Raw genomic sequence first — 17214 nt, forward strand, 5'->3', positions numbered from 1 at the left:
TATATAGATTTATAATATATATACGATATATTGAGTTCGAGTTCCTTAGCCAAACTTTACTTTTAAGGTATGAAACTTAGTTGCTTAGCTTAGATTTCATGTCGTAATTGTTTAGTTTTAGCAGCTTCGTCGACTGTCAGATCAGGACTGTATCGCAGCACTTCCAAGAAGTTTGGAGCCGCGTGCAGGACTTACTCCTACTTAACCTGGCCTATTTAAAAACTTCTTCGCTTGCACTCTGCGCACTCAGCGCGTATTGATTTTGTGGCGTAGCGAAAATGATTAGGGCCACTGCCTCGGGTAGTCGAGCCCTTAAATTAGGATTCAAGGTGTCTAATGGGCCACTAAATCTTCAGGACTTGCTGCCATTGTGGCGAACTAAGTAAATATAACTGGGGCAGGCAAGAGGCAGCCAGGCAGCCAGGCAGCGAAGCAGCGCTAAAAGCGCAAATAAATTACGTAAGAAAAGGAGCAAAAAATGAAATAAGGTGGCAAAAGGCATTCGGGGGCACGGTCCGTTCTCGTTGGGGCGTGGGGCATGGGGCAGTGTTTACCTCCTCGTCGCCGTCGAGATAGTAGTATGGCGTATTGGGACTCTGGTATTTTTGGAGCAGCTCCTTGGGCACTCGCAGCGACATCTCGCTCTGTACAAAGGGATGCTGGAGCAGCCGCTCGGCGGTTGGTCGCTTCTTTGGATTCTTTGTCAGTGCGGTCTTGATGAAGCTGTGAAACGTTGGGCTCCACTTCTCTTTGTTGCTCAATGACGGCGGCTTAAAGCCGCTCTTCGACATCAAGAACAGGGCGCGCATCGGATGCAAGTCGAACATCGGCGGCTGCAGTTCAGCCAGTTCTAATCGTGTGAGAGAGAGAGGGAGAGAGAGCGAGAGAGAAACATTGAATCAAGTGCAATCAATTTGCCACTGTCAATGAGGAATGCTGCTCACCAATTGCCGTAATGCCGCAGGCCCAAATATCACAGAGTTGATTGTAGCCGCCCTTTCGCTCCACGGCGGCCACCTCGGGCGCCATCCAGTAGGGCGTGCCTGCAGAAGAAGAAGAAGAACAAATGTGGATGAGTTACGGCATAGCAAACAATATGAGTTAGCTTAATGTTAGCTGCATTCGGGTATGCCTGACCGGCAGATACCCTAACTAATATATACCTTTAAGCTAGCATTAAATAATTTACATATTTTTGTTTTTTATTCTTATGCATTCTGCTGCATAAAAAACATTATTCAATCAAACACCAGCAGAGGTAAAAAAAGAATGACAAAATGCCTTAATTGAGATTGGGGCATGCCACATTCCACAATTCCGCCTTCAGAATTAAATGCTCTCACTACATGTGACAACAGTGGCCACAGTTGGCGCACAATTTAATTAAAATGTGAGCGATGAGGACACAAAAGTGACAGCAATTCTGTTAATTGAATGTCTGCTGCGAGCGTTGCACAATTAATAGATACTCTCTAACGAAAATAGAGAGAGATGGCCAGTAGAGAGAGAGAGAGAAAGATTTATAAGATATAAAAAACAGAGGAAGAGCTAGAGAGAGAAGGCGTAACAGAGAGATAGACAGAGACAGACAAGGATACAGATAAGGAAAGAACGAGAACGAGGATATACAGAGTGAGTTGAGAGTGACAGATATTTGGTATTGGACAGGTATTAGATATCGGACAGTGCCTCACTCTCTGTCTGGAGAGACAATGAGAAACAGTTAAGAAATATAAAGAGATTAAGAGGAACTGAAGAAGACAGAAGAATATATGCAGAAAGTGTATAATGAGCGCAAGAATGAGAATGAGAGAGAAAACTAGAATTATAAAGACCAAGAGGCAGAGAGAAAAGGCAGAATTAGTGATTGACATAGAAGGAGTGCGCGACGGAGAGTAAAAGTTTGATATAGAGAGGAATAAGGCGAGATAAAGCGAGGGAGCGACAGAGGAAAAGCAAAAGATATTCAGAAAAGCAGTTAGAGAAATGTAGAGAATGTAGAGAAGAACTGAGTGATACTGAGAGAGATAGAGAGAGATTAAAATTGAATGCTATTGTGATAATAATAATGTGAGAGAGAGACAGCTAGCAAGCACATTGGCTGCCGTGAAATATGCAGGTCTACAACAAAGAGAGGGTCACACTGAAAATAAGGAGTTCGTTACTCTCCATCAAGCACAGGCAAAGGGCAAATAGTTTCAGCTCTCGAGACTCGTACACCAATGCACGAGGCAGAGAGTAAGTGAGTGTGTGTGTGGGTGTGTGAGATTTGAGCCGAGTCGAGAATCACATTTGGCTTTATTGCATGTAGACACGGCTGTCGCCAGCTCAGCTGTTGCCACAGCAGAGAGTAGGTGACAACGAGCCTGACAATGCCGTTGATGATGCCGTTGATGGCGCTGAGTGCCGTTGGTTGCAGCTGACTTTTAAGTGACACTAAACAGAGGCATAAGCACGCTTTTTGATTATTTTTATTAAATGATAAGACATTAGCTGGCAGCAGTCGCCGTTGTCCTGCAGCAGCCGTTACAGCGTCTGTAATAGAGCTGGTGTTTGTGTGTGTGTGTGTGTGTGTGTGTGTGTGTGGATGTGTCTGTGTGTCTGTTTTATTTGTTCTGTTTGCGGTTTCATATGCAGACACTATGATAGACAGAGCGGAGCTGACACAGACACCAGATTCATCTCTGTGTATGCATGTATGTGTGTGTGTGTGTGTTTATCAACACATTTGTCACAGCAACAATGTCGTGTATTGAAGGAGCTCTCGAAATGATAAAACTGAGCGACAGTCAACATTGTTTGCCAACTGCAGACACAACTACAAACACACACACACACACACAGACAGAGGCAGACACTCAGGAGACAATCGTCTGCATCTCGCTTACATATGCCCTTTGCCCGTCGTTGTCTGTCTGTCTGTCTCTCTGTCTGTTTGTCATTTGCAGCATCCTGACACTCATTGGGTCGCTGCCACAGCTATTGACATGTGAGAGATTGTTTCTTTTTCTCTACTCTCTCTCTCTCTTTTCTCTGGTTAAACGGAATCGTTAATGCGCACAGGGAGCGAATAAAAACGATTAGTGTCCATCTACAGGCATTACTCAATATTATTAATGACTTTTGCAGTAGATTTTATAGACAACATAAATCACATTACGGGCTTACAATTAGCAGCAAATCGTTTGGATGAAACGAGCTCAAATGCTGTCAAATCTTGAAATTTATGCGCAAACGTTGAGATTTTTTTACGACATCAGCGAACGCATTAAGCACTAACCCAACCTTGTGCAAGGCCAGGATATGCCCAGGCTCTCTGCATAAATCCCTGCTGACATAAAACCTTTTTCGTCTTCGTCTTCGTCTTCGCCTGCGTCTTTGCTTTTTATTGCAGTCACAGCTCAAATGTCAACTCCACTCCGCTTCCCGCTGCGCTCTACGCTTTATTGACTGTTTCAAGCAAATACGAATGGGGCGTGGCTGGCAGGAGGCACGCGCTTGTCGACGGGGCAGCTGTCATAATTTAATTAACGCGCCCCTCTTAGCCTTCGCTTCAAACGGTCAGAAGTCAGCAAAGTTTCCTTTTATCAAGTGCACTCGCCGAGAATTCAAGAACTTAATTAACTGTTCAGCCCAGCGAGCACTCAACCGATTTACGTCACAGATTAAAGCTGACCAAAACAAAAGCCTCTACTCATCCATTTCGGTTACATAGTTTACCAATAGCGAAACGGTTCGCTTGATTTGAGCTCAGTCTCAGGCTTGCGCAATGGGTAAATATGCGCGAGTGTGTGCGTGTGTGTGTGTGTGTAAGAGAAGAATTTTCTAAATTTGGAATTATAATAAGATTGACAAGGCTTACAGACTTTCATCTCGGCTGCACGCTTGCCTGATAAGTAAATATTTACATATAAATTACGTATACAACCCGTTGCTCAAGTCTTAAAGCGAAGCCTTGCTCGTCTCGTTTGCCTTGAGCCGAAAGCTGCTTAAGGCAGCGCAGCAAAAAGAATCTATTAGTGCAGATATGAGTGAGTGAAACGGGGAGAGGGACAGACAGAGAGAAAGAGAGAGAGAGGGAGAGAGGCAGAGTGGCACTCATGCAAGACCAGACCCTTGCCAGTTCAGCAAAAGACCAAGTCCAGAAGCCCCAAAAGGGACATTTTTAAGAAATTACATTCTTTTTTTTCCCACTGAGTTTGGCAACAAAATGAAAACTCAATGGGAGCTGAAGCCACACCACACCGCACTGCACTGCCCAGCGGGCAGCTAACAATGCCTGAAACGGTAACTGTCCAGCGCCAGCCTAACTACCTCTGTCCACCTGTCCGTCTGCCTGGCTGGCCTCGAGTTGTTGGTTGTCCTCGCTTATGTTTGCTTGGGCCATGTCTGCACTTGATATTTTCGTTTTAAATTGAATTCTTTCACATGCCTTTAAATTATGCACTCACTCATTCGCTCTCTCAATCTCACACTCGCTCTCTCTCTCTCTCTCTCTCATTCTTTTCGTTCTCTAAATCAGTTGCTATTTGTCTCGCTCAGCTGTGCGTTTGGCACTTTTTTACTCAAGTGATTATTATTGTTCTAAGCCACGCACATTATTATTCTTATTACTTCAGCTCAGTTGAGTTCTTTATTTTCTTGGCAATTTATTTCATTTTCCATTGTTTATTTCACACGCTTTTTTGGCACTCTCTCTCTCTCTCTCTCTCTCTCTCTCTCTCTAATATCCTGTAAGTATTTAATTGCTATTTTTCTGTTGGACTTTCAAATAATACGTAGCATTTGCTAGTCTATCATTCAGCAAAATTTTATTTCTTCTTATACTTTTCTCGCTTTGCTCCTTCCTATTTCCTATTCTTTTTTCATGCTTATTTGTTTGTCTGTTTGTTTGTTTTGGGGCTGTTGTTGTGCAAGTGTTTAAAAGCGTGAAAAGCAATTGCGGTTACTGTCAGAATCCTGTCAAAGAGTCCCTTTCTTAGCATGCTTCTCACTCTCTCTCTCTCTCTCTCTCTCTCTCTCTCTCTGTGTGAGCTAACATGTCTGCTGTTTCTGCATTTCTACACAATGATAAACACTTAAGCTAAATCGATGCAGCATGTCTCACTCTTTCTCTCTCTGTCCCTCTGCTTTGTCAGTCTGTCCGTTTGCTTTCGTTCGCTCCATCGCTCGTATTTGTTGTTGTGGAAATAATGCCAAGATATTATTCGCATACATTTGTACATCTGCACATAGTCATAAAAATCGCCTCTATTCCATTTGCATAAATCGTGTGCCACACAGCGAGCGCAGCTGTTGCAACAGTTTGCGCATTTGTTAGCAGCCCAATATTTGCAACGCAGACAACAACAGATAACAGACAACCGACAACAACAACAACAACAACAAGGTGCTGGGTCTGAGCTGAAATTGTGTCCTGTGCACATTTCTATTTAAGTTCATAAATAAATAAAGCGCTGCTAAAACGCCTTGGGCCAATTGCAGCTGCTGGCTAAAATCTCAATATCACGCATACGCAGCGTAGCTAAATAAAACTTGAATATTTACAAACAAATTATGAATTGATAAAGTTCTCCGAACTAAATTATTCAATTCCGTTATGCTGGGCAACAAGTATTGCATATATTTATATGTGTTAAGTGCTTCAATTTGAATGCAAACCAAATAACGACATCACTCATACGCAGCGTGCGCTAACTGAATATTTGCACACAAATTGGAAATTCGATAAGCATTATATGATTATTATTGCATTTATTTATGCGTAGGCAAACATTAGTCAAGCTGTTAGCTTTATGATTGAGTCGAGTGCGATAGCGATGCAATTATATTACGCATACGCAGCGTGTGCGATGCACCAATTAAAAACGAAGAAATTTACAGATTATGTTGAATGATATTATTACTGAATGGACTGTAGAAAGTTATCTTTATTAAGCATACGCAGCGTGGGCTAACAACTAAAAGCTGTATATACAAAACTCTTGGGGATATTTCTGAATATATAGAATATTAGTGTTATATATTATATTATTATATGATTGGCTTTACACTATTACATATCAATATTGTTTTATTTGTCTTCACACTCACCTATGAAACTCTTTCGCTTGTTAATTGTGGCTGTTATCTGCGCGGAGACACCAAAGTCGGCTAGCTTCACGTCGCCATTCTCGGTTAGCAAAATGTTGGCGCCTTTGATGTCACGATGCATTTTGCCCTTCTGATGCAGATACTCCAGGCCCTTCAGCGTCTCGCGGCACATGTACGCAATTTGCAGCTCTGTCAGCGGCCCGGTCACCTGATAGATATCCTGGAGGCTGCCACCGCCGCAGTACTCCATGCAAATCCACAATTTGTCGCGCCGCAGATAGGAGCCGTAGTAGGCAATGATGTTCGGGTGCCGGCAGTCGCGCATCATGAAGATCTCCTGCTGGATGATCTGTATGTCGTCGGAGGGCTCCAGCTTAATAACTTTGATGGCGGCCAGCTCATTGCTCTGTATGCGTTTCGCCTGCAAACATAAAAATGCCAAAGCAAGAGAGTGAGTGAGAGAGAGATAGAGATAGAAAAAGATGCAGCATTAATCAAAATGTGCATTCGCAAATGCACAAGGAAACACTGAAGCAATCTGTGTGCAGCGGCTCGTTAAGTTGCTCGACTTTCGTTCCGCCCGCCAATGCCCGATTTTCAATACTCTACCTTTGGCTGCGCATCTGCATATTTGCACACACCTGCCGTGCGTGTGTGTGTGTGTGTGTGTGTTTGTGTGTGGGATGTGCCCATTGTACAACTTCATTCATGCAAATATTTTCAATAAATTTTTTCTGTTTTTTTTTCACTCTTTGTCCCTCTCCCCCTCTCCTTTTTCTTTCATTTGCGCTCACACATTGAAATTGCAGCCACATAAAACAATGTGTGTAGCATATATAATATATACATACATATCCTATATGCATTTCTGTATTTTACCAAAGGTTTGCAAGTCTATCAAGTATATTAAAATACTTTCCGCACCGAGTTTCATTGAAATTTAATTGCTTTTCTGATTTAAGTGGGCAGAAAAATCGATTTTTAATTTCATAAATTCAAGTAGACATCTTTTCAATTAATTAATAATTACGAAAGTCAGGCTAGTGATAAACAAAAGCCAGAGGAATACGTGTGATATTATATGCGATAATCATATTTCAGCTATCGCTAATATACAAGTGTTGTTCTATTCAATATGATTTGTCATTTGATCATGAATCATCTGACAGCTGTCGAACGTGTGGCAATAATTAAAAACAATTACCGAAATACTGGCTAAGCTGTTAATATATACAGCTAATTTTGTTGTGCAGTCAGCCGGCATTCGAAGCAACAGTAAAAAGTTGAACCTTGAACGCATTGTGTTGGGTTTAAAGATAAGCATTGATAGAGATATTGATAAGAAGAATTTATATAAAAATTATTGACATAGCAAACAATATTGATGAAGCAGCAAGAAAGTATATTTAAGAGAAACAGGAAATTAAATTTGAGATTCTTTTACTATAATCATCATAATCGTAAATGCTAAACAAAGTGAAGCCATATTTGACCTTAAGCTTAAAGACAGCCAAGACAGACGCATGGAATCCTATTCTCTGCTATTCATATTCATATTCAGCCATTCATATAGTTTCTTCTAATAGCATGAATGCAGCTTCAATGCAAAACCAGAAACAAATTGATATCTAAAACAGTTTTTCTTTTATAAGAATTTTCATTTGCTTTTTGTTCACAGCTTGCAAAATATAATAGAAAATGCTTTCAATTTTCCGCACTATAACAGAAAATGCTTTCATTTTTCACAAACGTAATTAGCAGCACGATTTCAATGACCTCTCTATGATTTCGAATTGTTGAAATTTCTCTCAATATCTATATGATATCCTCATGATTACAGCTTAATGATCATAGCTTTAGTCGGCTGCATTCAGCCGCTTTTATGGCAGTTAACATCTAAAATGATTTCAGTGTTTTCGCTCGCCTTAATTGCGCTCAATTGTCGCTTAAATGGGTTTAACCTTTGCCCTCCCTCAATGAATCGTAAACGGCAAACGGCAAACGGGCAAGCGAAGGCTAACTGCCATGTGTTTACATTGATGGGACGACTGGCCTAGTCGTCTATCTATCTATCTATAGCTGTAGATGGATACCATGCCATGTGGATTCATGCCTTACTCTGGTCTACTCAGGTCTGCTCTAACTGCTATTGCATATCACTTAAGAGCCGAGCTGTGCTTCGTTTGCTTTGGGGCTAGCTGCAGCCCCTTAACTTGTTTGCCCACCCACAGCAGCAGCAGCAACGGCGGCAGCAGCACCTGCATGTATCTACTTGGTGGCTCAACTGTTTATCCTTGAGGTGCTGCAGTTCCTGTTCGTGTCTACATGCATCTGCCATTTATCCCAGCATCAAGCGTTTTATCTTTATTTTCTCGTTTTATTTTTCTTTTTATCTCTCTTTTATTTTTATATTCTCTCGCTCGCCCGCTCGTCCGCCCGATGGCTGCTGGCTCGAGCTCGAGCTCAGTGTTCTTCAGTGAGTTTTTATTTTTATTTTCATTGCATTTATTATTCAATGCATGCAGAGACTTCATGCTTCATGTTGTTTAGCTTGTTGTCTGAGTGGGTTGGTGGCTTGCGGAGTTGCCTAAGCTGTTCGTACCCACTCTCCCTCTCTCTCTCTCTTTCTCTCACTCTCTCACTGGGTGTGTGTGACCCAATTTTCTTAATAGTGATCCGTATGAGCTTTCAGCAAGGTATATTATTCGATGATCAGGCTTTAGTTATCCACACGGCAATCCTTTTAGCTCTCTGAGTGTGTGTGAGTGTTGCTGGCTGTTGGCTGTTTTATTTTTTATCCAGCCAGCCTCTAATGAAGATAAAACGATTTTTATGGCTGTGCTCGCTTTTTAGTTTCAGCTCGTTTACCAACAGCACCCCAGCTTCATCTCCTCCTCCTCCCCCTCCTTCTGCTGGCTGTTTCTGTTTCGTTCTTTCAATTTTTCACAACGCTTGCATTTTGTATGTTGTATTTCAATGTTGCATATTCTGTGGCAGCCGCAGCAGCAACAACAGCATCATCATCATCATCATATTTTGAACAGCAATGCGAGCCAGCCAATCTTTGCGTATATTGCAGCGGCACATGTGGCAAAGTGAAACGATGACAGGCAACAACTTTTCGCAACATTAACGAGCTTCAACCAACCAACGAACCGTCTGTCCGTTCGTCCATCCGTCCATCCGTCGTCGTCGTAGTTCCTTTGGGTGTGCCAAGGACAGCCCCGTTGCGGCCACCCTCACATTTGACTTTGCTTGTTTCTTCATCTTGTTTATGGTAAATAAATTATGCGTGATTTTTAGACAAGTTCCTGGTGCTCGTAAATCCGCATCATAGCTAAAACCAAAGACGACGACGACGAGAATGAAATGCCAGAGAGATGGCTTTCGCTTCTGCTGATGCTGCTGTTGCATAAAAAGCTAGAGATACGGCCAAGGCAGCAGCAGCTGGCAGGAAACGATGTGCTGCAGCACATCCTGCCAGGCAGTGAAGCCAGAAGGAGCCACAGCCACGGCCATAGCCATAGAGCTCGAGATATGCAGCATCAACAAATTTATAATGAGCTGCTTTCTCAGCTCAACAAACGGAGGTGGGCGGAGTTACCTTCAGATGCAAATACAAGGAGCTACCTCTCTCGCTCTCTCACTCTTGGTTTCCCTGCCTCTTTCTAATACATATATATATATAGAGATATGTATTTCACTATCACTGTCTCTGTCTTTTCCTATCACTCACTCGACTGACTGCATCAGTTCTGCTGGCGAAGTTTTCTAGACGCAACTGCAAAAGTCACGGCAAAACTTTTAATGACTTTGTTTGGCTTCAATTTCGCTGCGCTGCGCCATCAACTGATTTATGTCTGCAATCTATCTTCTTCCTATTTGCTTTAATTAAAAGTGCATTATAAGAATCAACGACAAGGCCCGCTGTAGTACAGAGAGCCGACTCGAGAGGCTGGCGTATTTTAAATTTCATTCAAGAGCAAATGACAGCGAAACAACATTAAAATGTTGCGACACGCTTTGTCACGCCACGCCACGGCATCTGATGAGCAGAGCTCCAATAAACGCTAATAATGTTCGATGGCTTAAAGGAGAGAGCGAGCGAAAGAGAGAGAGATAGCGATAGTCTATGACTGAATTGGTTAAATGTGTTAAAGGGGGGATTTACGCCGTTTCCTGTGTGTGTCCGGCGTATAATCGTTACAATTTCCGACACATGCATATGCATGAATAAGCAACAACAGCCACAGTAGCAGCAACAACAACAACAACAACAACAACAAGAATATCAACCATACGCCCAGTAAAGCCAAACAGCCCACATACATCGATATGTAAACAATATTGTGTATATATGTATATATCCATTCATATATGATGTACATATATGTGTATATATTTCGTGGTTGACCCCAAAAACAAAAAGGTTTGCCGCTCGGCCCCTTGACTGATGTTGCGTTGGCAACCAGCTTTCAATATATTTTTAGCTCTATCACAAACTGTCAGCAGAGTATATTGGCTTCACACAAAATTCATCTGCCTGCCTGAGCCTTGAAATGTGGAATGAAAGAGTACTATAGACTATGTGTATGTATATGTGCGAAATGGAGAATATTTGCATATATTATTTATGCTTGAACCCATTGGAAAAAGGGTTTATCAAAGCACTCAGACCACAAACCATTCTATCACAGCATTAAACCTCCCAAAGGTCTCTCATCTCTACATAAATAAATGCCTATAAATTATGTAATTTTCTCATATGAAATATATTAAAATAATAATTATTAATTAATAAATTTTATAATTATTTAATTTATTTTTTCTTTTTCTCTTCCAATTATAATTCAAATAAATATTTTATATATAAAATATTTATAATATATTATTCCCAAGCTTGTCAGCTATAAACAAGTATCCTGCAGTCGGCTATGCCCATTTTACGGCTTCATAATGGATTTTCGTGCATTAATCACACTGTTTAATTGCCTTTGTTATTATTATTTTTGTTGTTGCTGCTGTTGCTCACGTGTTTCTTCTTTTTTGGGCCGTTGGCTAAATGCTTTAAATAATTGCATTAAAAGCACATTTGCATTAACCCAAACGCGCAGGCAGCAAATGCAGCAGCCATAAAAAACATTTGACATTTGACAAATATATATACAGCTATATATATATGTATGTATGTATATGTATGTACATATTTATTTAAATTTTATTTGAGATCATGATATGCATATGAACTAAAATATGAAAATATGTCATATATAAACCGCATATAATAAATGTAATATTTTATCCATGGGAACAGCATAATTCAGCAGAATTTTCAATTCATTTAAATTGCGCTGACAGTGGAGAAGCTAATTCAATTAGCCATGACATTCAAATGCAATGGCCAGGATAATTTGATATGTGAAGCGAGAAGGAGCAGGAGAAGCAGCAGCAGCTGGGGCAGCAGTTAGAGCAGCAGCAGGAGCTGGGGCAGCAGCAGGAGCTGGCAGCAGCAGGAGCTGGGGCAGCAGCAGCAGCTGAAACCTACTCGTATCACACGTTTCAAATAGTCAAAGTCATTAAATGGATATTTGCAGCTATTCGAATGCCACTTGACTCCACTCGCCTTGCTCCACCTCGCTTCCTGCTTCAAACTTTTCGCTCGTGGCAAATGAGAAAAACTAAGCGATAAATTGAACACAACAATTTTCATTCATTCAACTTTATCGAGCCGATCGAACACGAGCAGGGGCGCTGCGTGCTGCGTGCTGTGGGTCGCACTCAAGTGTCAGCCAAGCCAACCAATTGGATGGGGTCTGGGTCATTGCCAAGATGAGCCTCAAATACGAAAGAGAATGAGACGACATCTTGGCTGCTGTTTTTATTGAGCACTCGACATGACTTGGCACCGAGAGCGGGGCAAAAATTTATCAAATTTGTCAAAGCAGCAGAAAAAAAAAAAGAAAACAAAGCACAAAAAATATGGATAATCAATCAATGCGAACAGCAGCAGCAGCAGCCAAATCGATAAATTCTGCTTGCCAACAAATGGCCAGCTCTTGTCGACCATATATATTGGAGGGGAGGCGTGTGGGCGTGGCAGTGGCAAACCTACCGCAACAATTTCGAATATACACGCGCATATATTCAAATGAATCTCTCAAGCAATTGACAAAAATTGTGATTTTCTTTTTTTTTTTACGGATTTTTTTTTTAAAGCTGAAGCAAAACCAAATTTATGGCATTTTTCTCATTCATTCATTTATTTTGGCCGTACTGCTGCTGCTGCTTCTTGTTCTTCTCTGTACTGTTGTTGTTGTTGTTGCTTTTAACGCGTGCTTTTTACCACAAATGTTTGCCATTTTTCGCTGTCGGTTTTGTCTTTTAATGCTGGCATTATGTCAGCTTTTTAAATTGTTTATTCGTGTACGAAAGTGTCGTAAATGGAATGAAATACGAAAGAGACAGATAGCAAGAGTAAAAGAGAGAGACAGCAAGAGAGAGTGAGAGTTTGGCGGGTGTGAGTTGATTTTTTGGGTCATTATTATGACCCTTTTCGTGAACCCTTAAGCTCTGCACCCGCATATCTCTAATTAAATGCTAAATGCAAATTTCCAACTTGTCAAATATAAATTTGCATTATTTTTATCTGCAGTCGATGCGGCATAAATTTGATTTGGCTTTAACTAACGAAGGTAAAATGCAGATAACAATGCAAATAATTATAGCTATTATACCGTTAATTGCACATAAACAAAGTGTGAATATGCACATGTGTGTGTGTGCGTTTGTGTGTGTGTGTGTGTGTGACTATATATATTCATTTAATTCCCCCCGCTCAACGATTAAAACCAAATTTTTATCGCCTGGCACTTAATAATCAGATACCCACAGTAGCAGAATATATGTATGAGTGTAAAAGAGATAGCAACATACAAGGCACATACAGTTATAGCCACCCCCACCGCAGTTGTCTGTCAGCAATCATAATGAGCGAGCGCGCACTTGGACGCGACGCGAGATAAAACGAGTTAAATATGGCGCAGCGCGGAAGGAAGTAAACTAAAAGCTTTGCCGGAAGCGAGAAAGAAGGCGCCAGAGCAGAGCAGGGCAGAGGAGGAGGCGGCGCAGTGGCAGAGCAGCTTGGCTGGGGCACAGACAACAAAGAAGTTTCGCTTGAAACAAAGCAACGACGACCGAGTCTCCAGTGGAGTTCTGCATGCTAACCACGGCAACAACTAAATAAAAAATACCACAAAAAAAAAGAAGAAGAAGAAGAAGCAGAAGAGAGCGAGGCAAGTCAGAAGCCAATACACTCGCCATGCTGGAGAGTCCTTTGAACCCTAGCGAGGTCATTATCATGATTATTAACACGCGAGTGAGCAATGCAACTGCTGTCTACAGAGCATGCGACAGTCGTTTACACCCCACAGCAGAATTGGAGTTCGCCATGAAATTCCGCATCAAGCGAAATCCTGCATGCCGCAAGAATGTTGCCATAGCTAGATTTAACTCAATGGCATTTGATGATTCCTCGTGGCATTCGGCATGCCCCATTCAAACGGGATTTCCACAGCGATTAGCTGAAGGATGCTCTCGTGGCCAGCTGCCATGGCTACCCGACTGCAGCAGGCTGCGGCTAATTGTCGTCAAAGGCTTCATGGAGATCTGTTAATCTGTCCATTTAGCTGGCTTACATGCTTGCTGGATATTTGTGACACAGTTCTGCAGGTGTTCTTCAGAGCTGCTGGGCCGCTGACCCACTGAGCAGCAGCAGCCACTCTTAACTGACCACCTCAAGCGTTTTTCATGCCTTTCAGCTCAGCTCAGCTCAGCACTTATTTGCTTTTCATTTTCATTTTCATTTTCATGGTGTTTTATTTCACACAGCCACTCTCTCTCACTCACTCTCTCTCTCCCTCTCTTTCTCTGACGCCTTGGGGCGTTTCTCTCTGCCACTCCAGCAGCGTTCATTAGGTAGGAAATTCTTTTTTTTTTTCGCTTTAATTTTAATACACGCGCATTTTGCTCATCAATTTCAATAAAATAAACTAAAAGCTGCGGGGCTCAGCGGAGGCTCAGTGTGTGGGCGTGTTGAAAGGTCAAGCAATTTCGAGACGTCTCTCAATCCGCTGCTACTCTCTCTCTCTCTCCCACTCTGTCTAGCTCTATGTGTAGATGAAATGCTAATTGAAAATACAAAATCATTTACATTTAAATGAGTTCGCCGCACAAGGCCTGAACAACCTGAGTCTCGAGTGTCCACTCGCCCTGCCGGAGCCATTGGCATTAGGGTAAATGCAAATACAAAAAAAAAAAGCAAACTTTTCAGGCCAAAGCTGAGAGGGAAGCAAGTGGCCAGGCGAGGCCCAGTTTGGTTCTGTTTTTTTTTTTACCTTTTCTTTTTTTTTTTTTTTTTAGCTGTGGCACTCAAAGAGCTCATCTATCTGTTGCTGGATCATAACACACGCAAATCACGTACAGCTAGCAGTAGCTGCGTGTATGTGAGCGTGTGTATAAATATGAGTTTTTGCCTTTTTACGCCCACTTGCACCTGCCGTTAGTTATCAGTGTAAAAGTTTATCAGCCGAGCTGCCATTGCCAACAGCTCCCCCTCTCTCCTCTCACTCTCTCTCACTCTCTCTTTCTGGCTCTTTCTCTGTCTCTGGCTGTGGCAGCGCCTCTTTGAAAGGGAGCAGCTAAATTTTTAACGAACTGGTTTATGCATGAGCTACTTTACAACATTATGCATTGACAACGACCACAACGGCGAATGGCGAATGGCAAATGGCGAACGGTAAAGGCAAGGGCTGAAGCAAAGGCAGTAGCTACACGCAGCCTTCACCCCATTCAGGCAACACCTTGACAGCTTGACCCAAGCACCTGACGAAGAGTTCTGGGCAGCAGCAGCACAAAATATGAAATAAAATGTGCGTAGGATGTACAATGCGCCAATAAAACTGATAGAGTTTGTAGAGGAGCTTGGCCCATACGAAAACTCCAATTTCATTTAGGCAACTACTTAGTGTGACTGAGAGATGGGCGCTTGGGGCTGCGGTTGGGGCTCTGGGTTCGGCTAAAGTGTCTTGTTAACAAAGTGTGTCAACCGCTCGAGTGTTGCAGGTGTACAGTCACCTTTCAACTCGCTGCATATGTATATGCATAAGTTCCCTATATGCTGTGTGTGTGTGTGCGATGGGCACAAAGGTGTAACCCTTCGTCGTTGTCGACGACGGGCGCAGGGGTGGAGGGCGGAGGGGCGGAGGGGTCACCCTCATTAAGTCAGTCACAGGTTGAAAGTTTTCGCACATTTCGTGCATGCTGCTAAACTAATTTAGCTTGGCCAAGTGCTGCTGCCTGCCACATGGCAAAAGTTGAGACAAACGTTTAGCAACGCCCACAACAACAACAGCAACAACAACAACAACAGCAACAACAACAACAACAATCGCTAGAAGGTGTCGCCAAGTGCGACAGTTGAAAAGAATTTCGAGTGCCACAGTTTTGCTTCCATTTCTTTCTGCTTCTTCTTCTTCTTCTTTTTTTTAAGCTGGCGAATTAATGTGCATGAATTAAAGTTTGTCAAGCTGCGTGGCTCCCCCACAGCGAGGACATTGAGGACATTCTGCTGGCATTTTACGAAGTAGTTGAAATTACATCGCACAAAAACTGTTTTGTTTTTATTCAGCTTTTACGTTTTTTTTGTTTTTTTTTTTTTGTTTTTTTTTTACTGTATTCGGAAATTATATTCGTCTTCTTCTTCTTGATTCTAGACAGCCAATTGCGGCTGCTTTTACGACCAGCTGTTTCAGCGGATTTATTTCCGAATTTTCCATTTCGATTTTGTGGAAACTTTTCAGACGTTCCAACAATTAAATTTTGCAGAGTACCATAATTTTTGTGGTTTGTTTATGCCAATACTAAAACTAGCATAAATATGGCTAATGAAACTGGTTTCAGCGTCGTTCACTGAACTTATTAAGTTAAGCAAATTTGTGAAGCTACGGAGTAAAATTATGTAAATAGAAGCAACACTATTGAAATTCTAGCTAGGAGAGCTTAACCATTTTTATTGGCATAATTATTAAGTTCAGATAATTAATATACTTAAGTTTTGCTACACAACAATCACAAATAAAATATCATTTAGTTGAGCTGAATAATAAAAACTTATTTTTAAGGGAACAAATAGAAATTGACAGATTAGCGGAAATAATTAATTATATTAGTGTGGGTAAGAGAGAGGGAGAGAGATAGGCGAGGAAATGTGAGAGACGAGAGAGGGCGAGAAAGAGAGGCGACCAGACAGACAGATAGAAACAGAGAAAGGCGACTAGAGAGAGAGAGAGAGAGAGAGAGAGAGAGAGAGAGGAGACAGAGAGAGAGAGAAGACTACTGCCTCTGTGATATATAATGAGTATTTATAATAAATGCAAATATTCATATATTTTTATTTTTTCCTAACTAATAATTTAATTTCTTATATTTTATATTATTTATTAATATTTTTAACTATTTATTTTATTGAAGAATATATGGACATGGCTGCATAAACCCATATGAATGTCCTGAACAAGAATAAAGTTTATGTGATGAGCGAAAACTTATACGACAACCCGTATGAAATGAAAATGAATATCTGCCTCATTCAACCCACTGCAATCTCTCTCGCATATAAACATTTATTCCACTTGAGCCACTTTCACTAAATATGTAATTATAAATCTGTTGATTGAGCACTTTATGTAAATGCTGATAAACCAACTCCCACAAGATTTAGATAAACTTAGCTTCAGCTATATATATACTTATATACATATAAAACTGTAAAAGTATCTCTCTATCTATCTCAGTTATTCATCTCTCAAATGAGAAACTTTGTGAACTTTTTTTATTGTGGCGATTGCCCAATTTAGTTGTTTTGCCTAATTTGTAAGGACTTGGGCTAGACACAGCTGCAAGGTGCCTGAGACAGTATTCCCGCTGGATAATAATGTAAATTAAATCATGCTCTTTTCATGCATATTAAACTAGCAGCCATCGCTGGGGACTTAGCCACAAATTTGTACATGACCCGACACACTAGCAACAACAATCGCATACGATAAACAACAACAATAGCAA

General features: G+C 41.4%; 1 protein-coding gene across 17 annotated transcripts in view; it reads right to left on the reverse strand.

The window, feature by feature from the left end:
• hppy (MAP4K3-like protein hppy) overlaps positions 1-17214 on the reverse strand; it is a 54054-nt gene that overhangs the window by 12038 nt on the left and 24802 nt on the right. For all 17 annotated transcript variants that reach the window (XM_089469703.1, XM_089469695.1, XM_089469693.1 and 14 more), the window contains 3 exons: positions 6094-6514; positions 945-1043; positions 555-850 (listed from right to left, as the gene is read on the reverse strand). In XM_089469703.1, the coding sequence (XP_089325829.1) occupies positions 555-850; positions 945-1043; positions 6094-6514 (816 nt within the window). The remainder of the gene's footprint in view (positions 1-554; positions 851-944; positions 1044-6093; positions 6515-17214) is intronic.

This window comes from Drosophila arizonae, chromosome 5, assembly GCF_054131065.1.
Source record: "Drosophila arizonae isolate 15081-1271.41 chromosome 5, UAZ_ARI_1.0, whole genome shotgun sequence".
In the NCBI taxonomy this organism is placed as follows: Eukaryota; Metazoa; Arthropoda; class Insecta; order Diptera; family Drosophilidae; genus Drosophila; species Drosophila arizonae.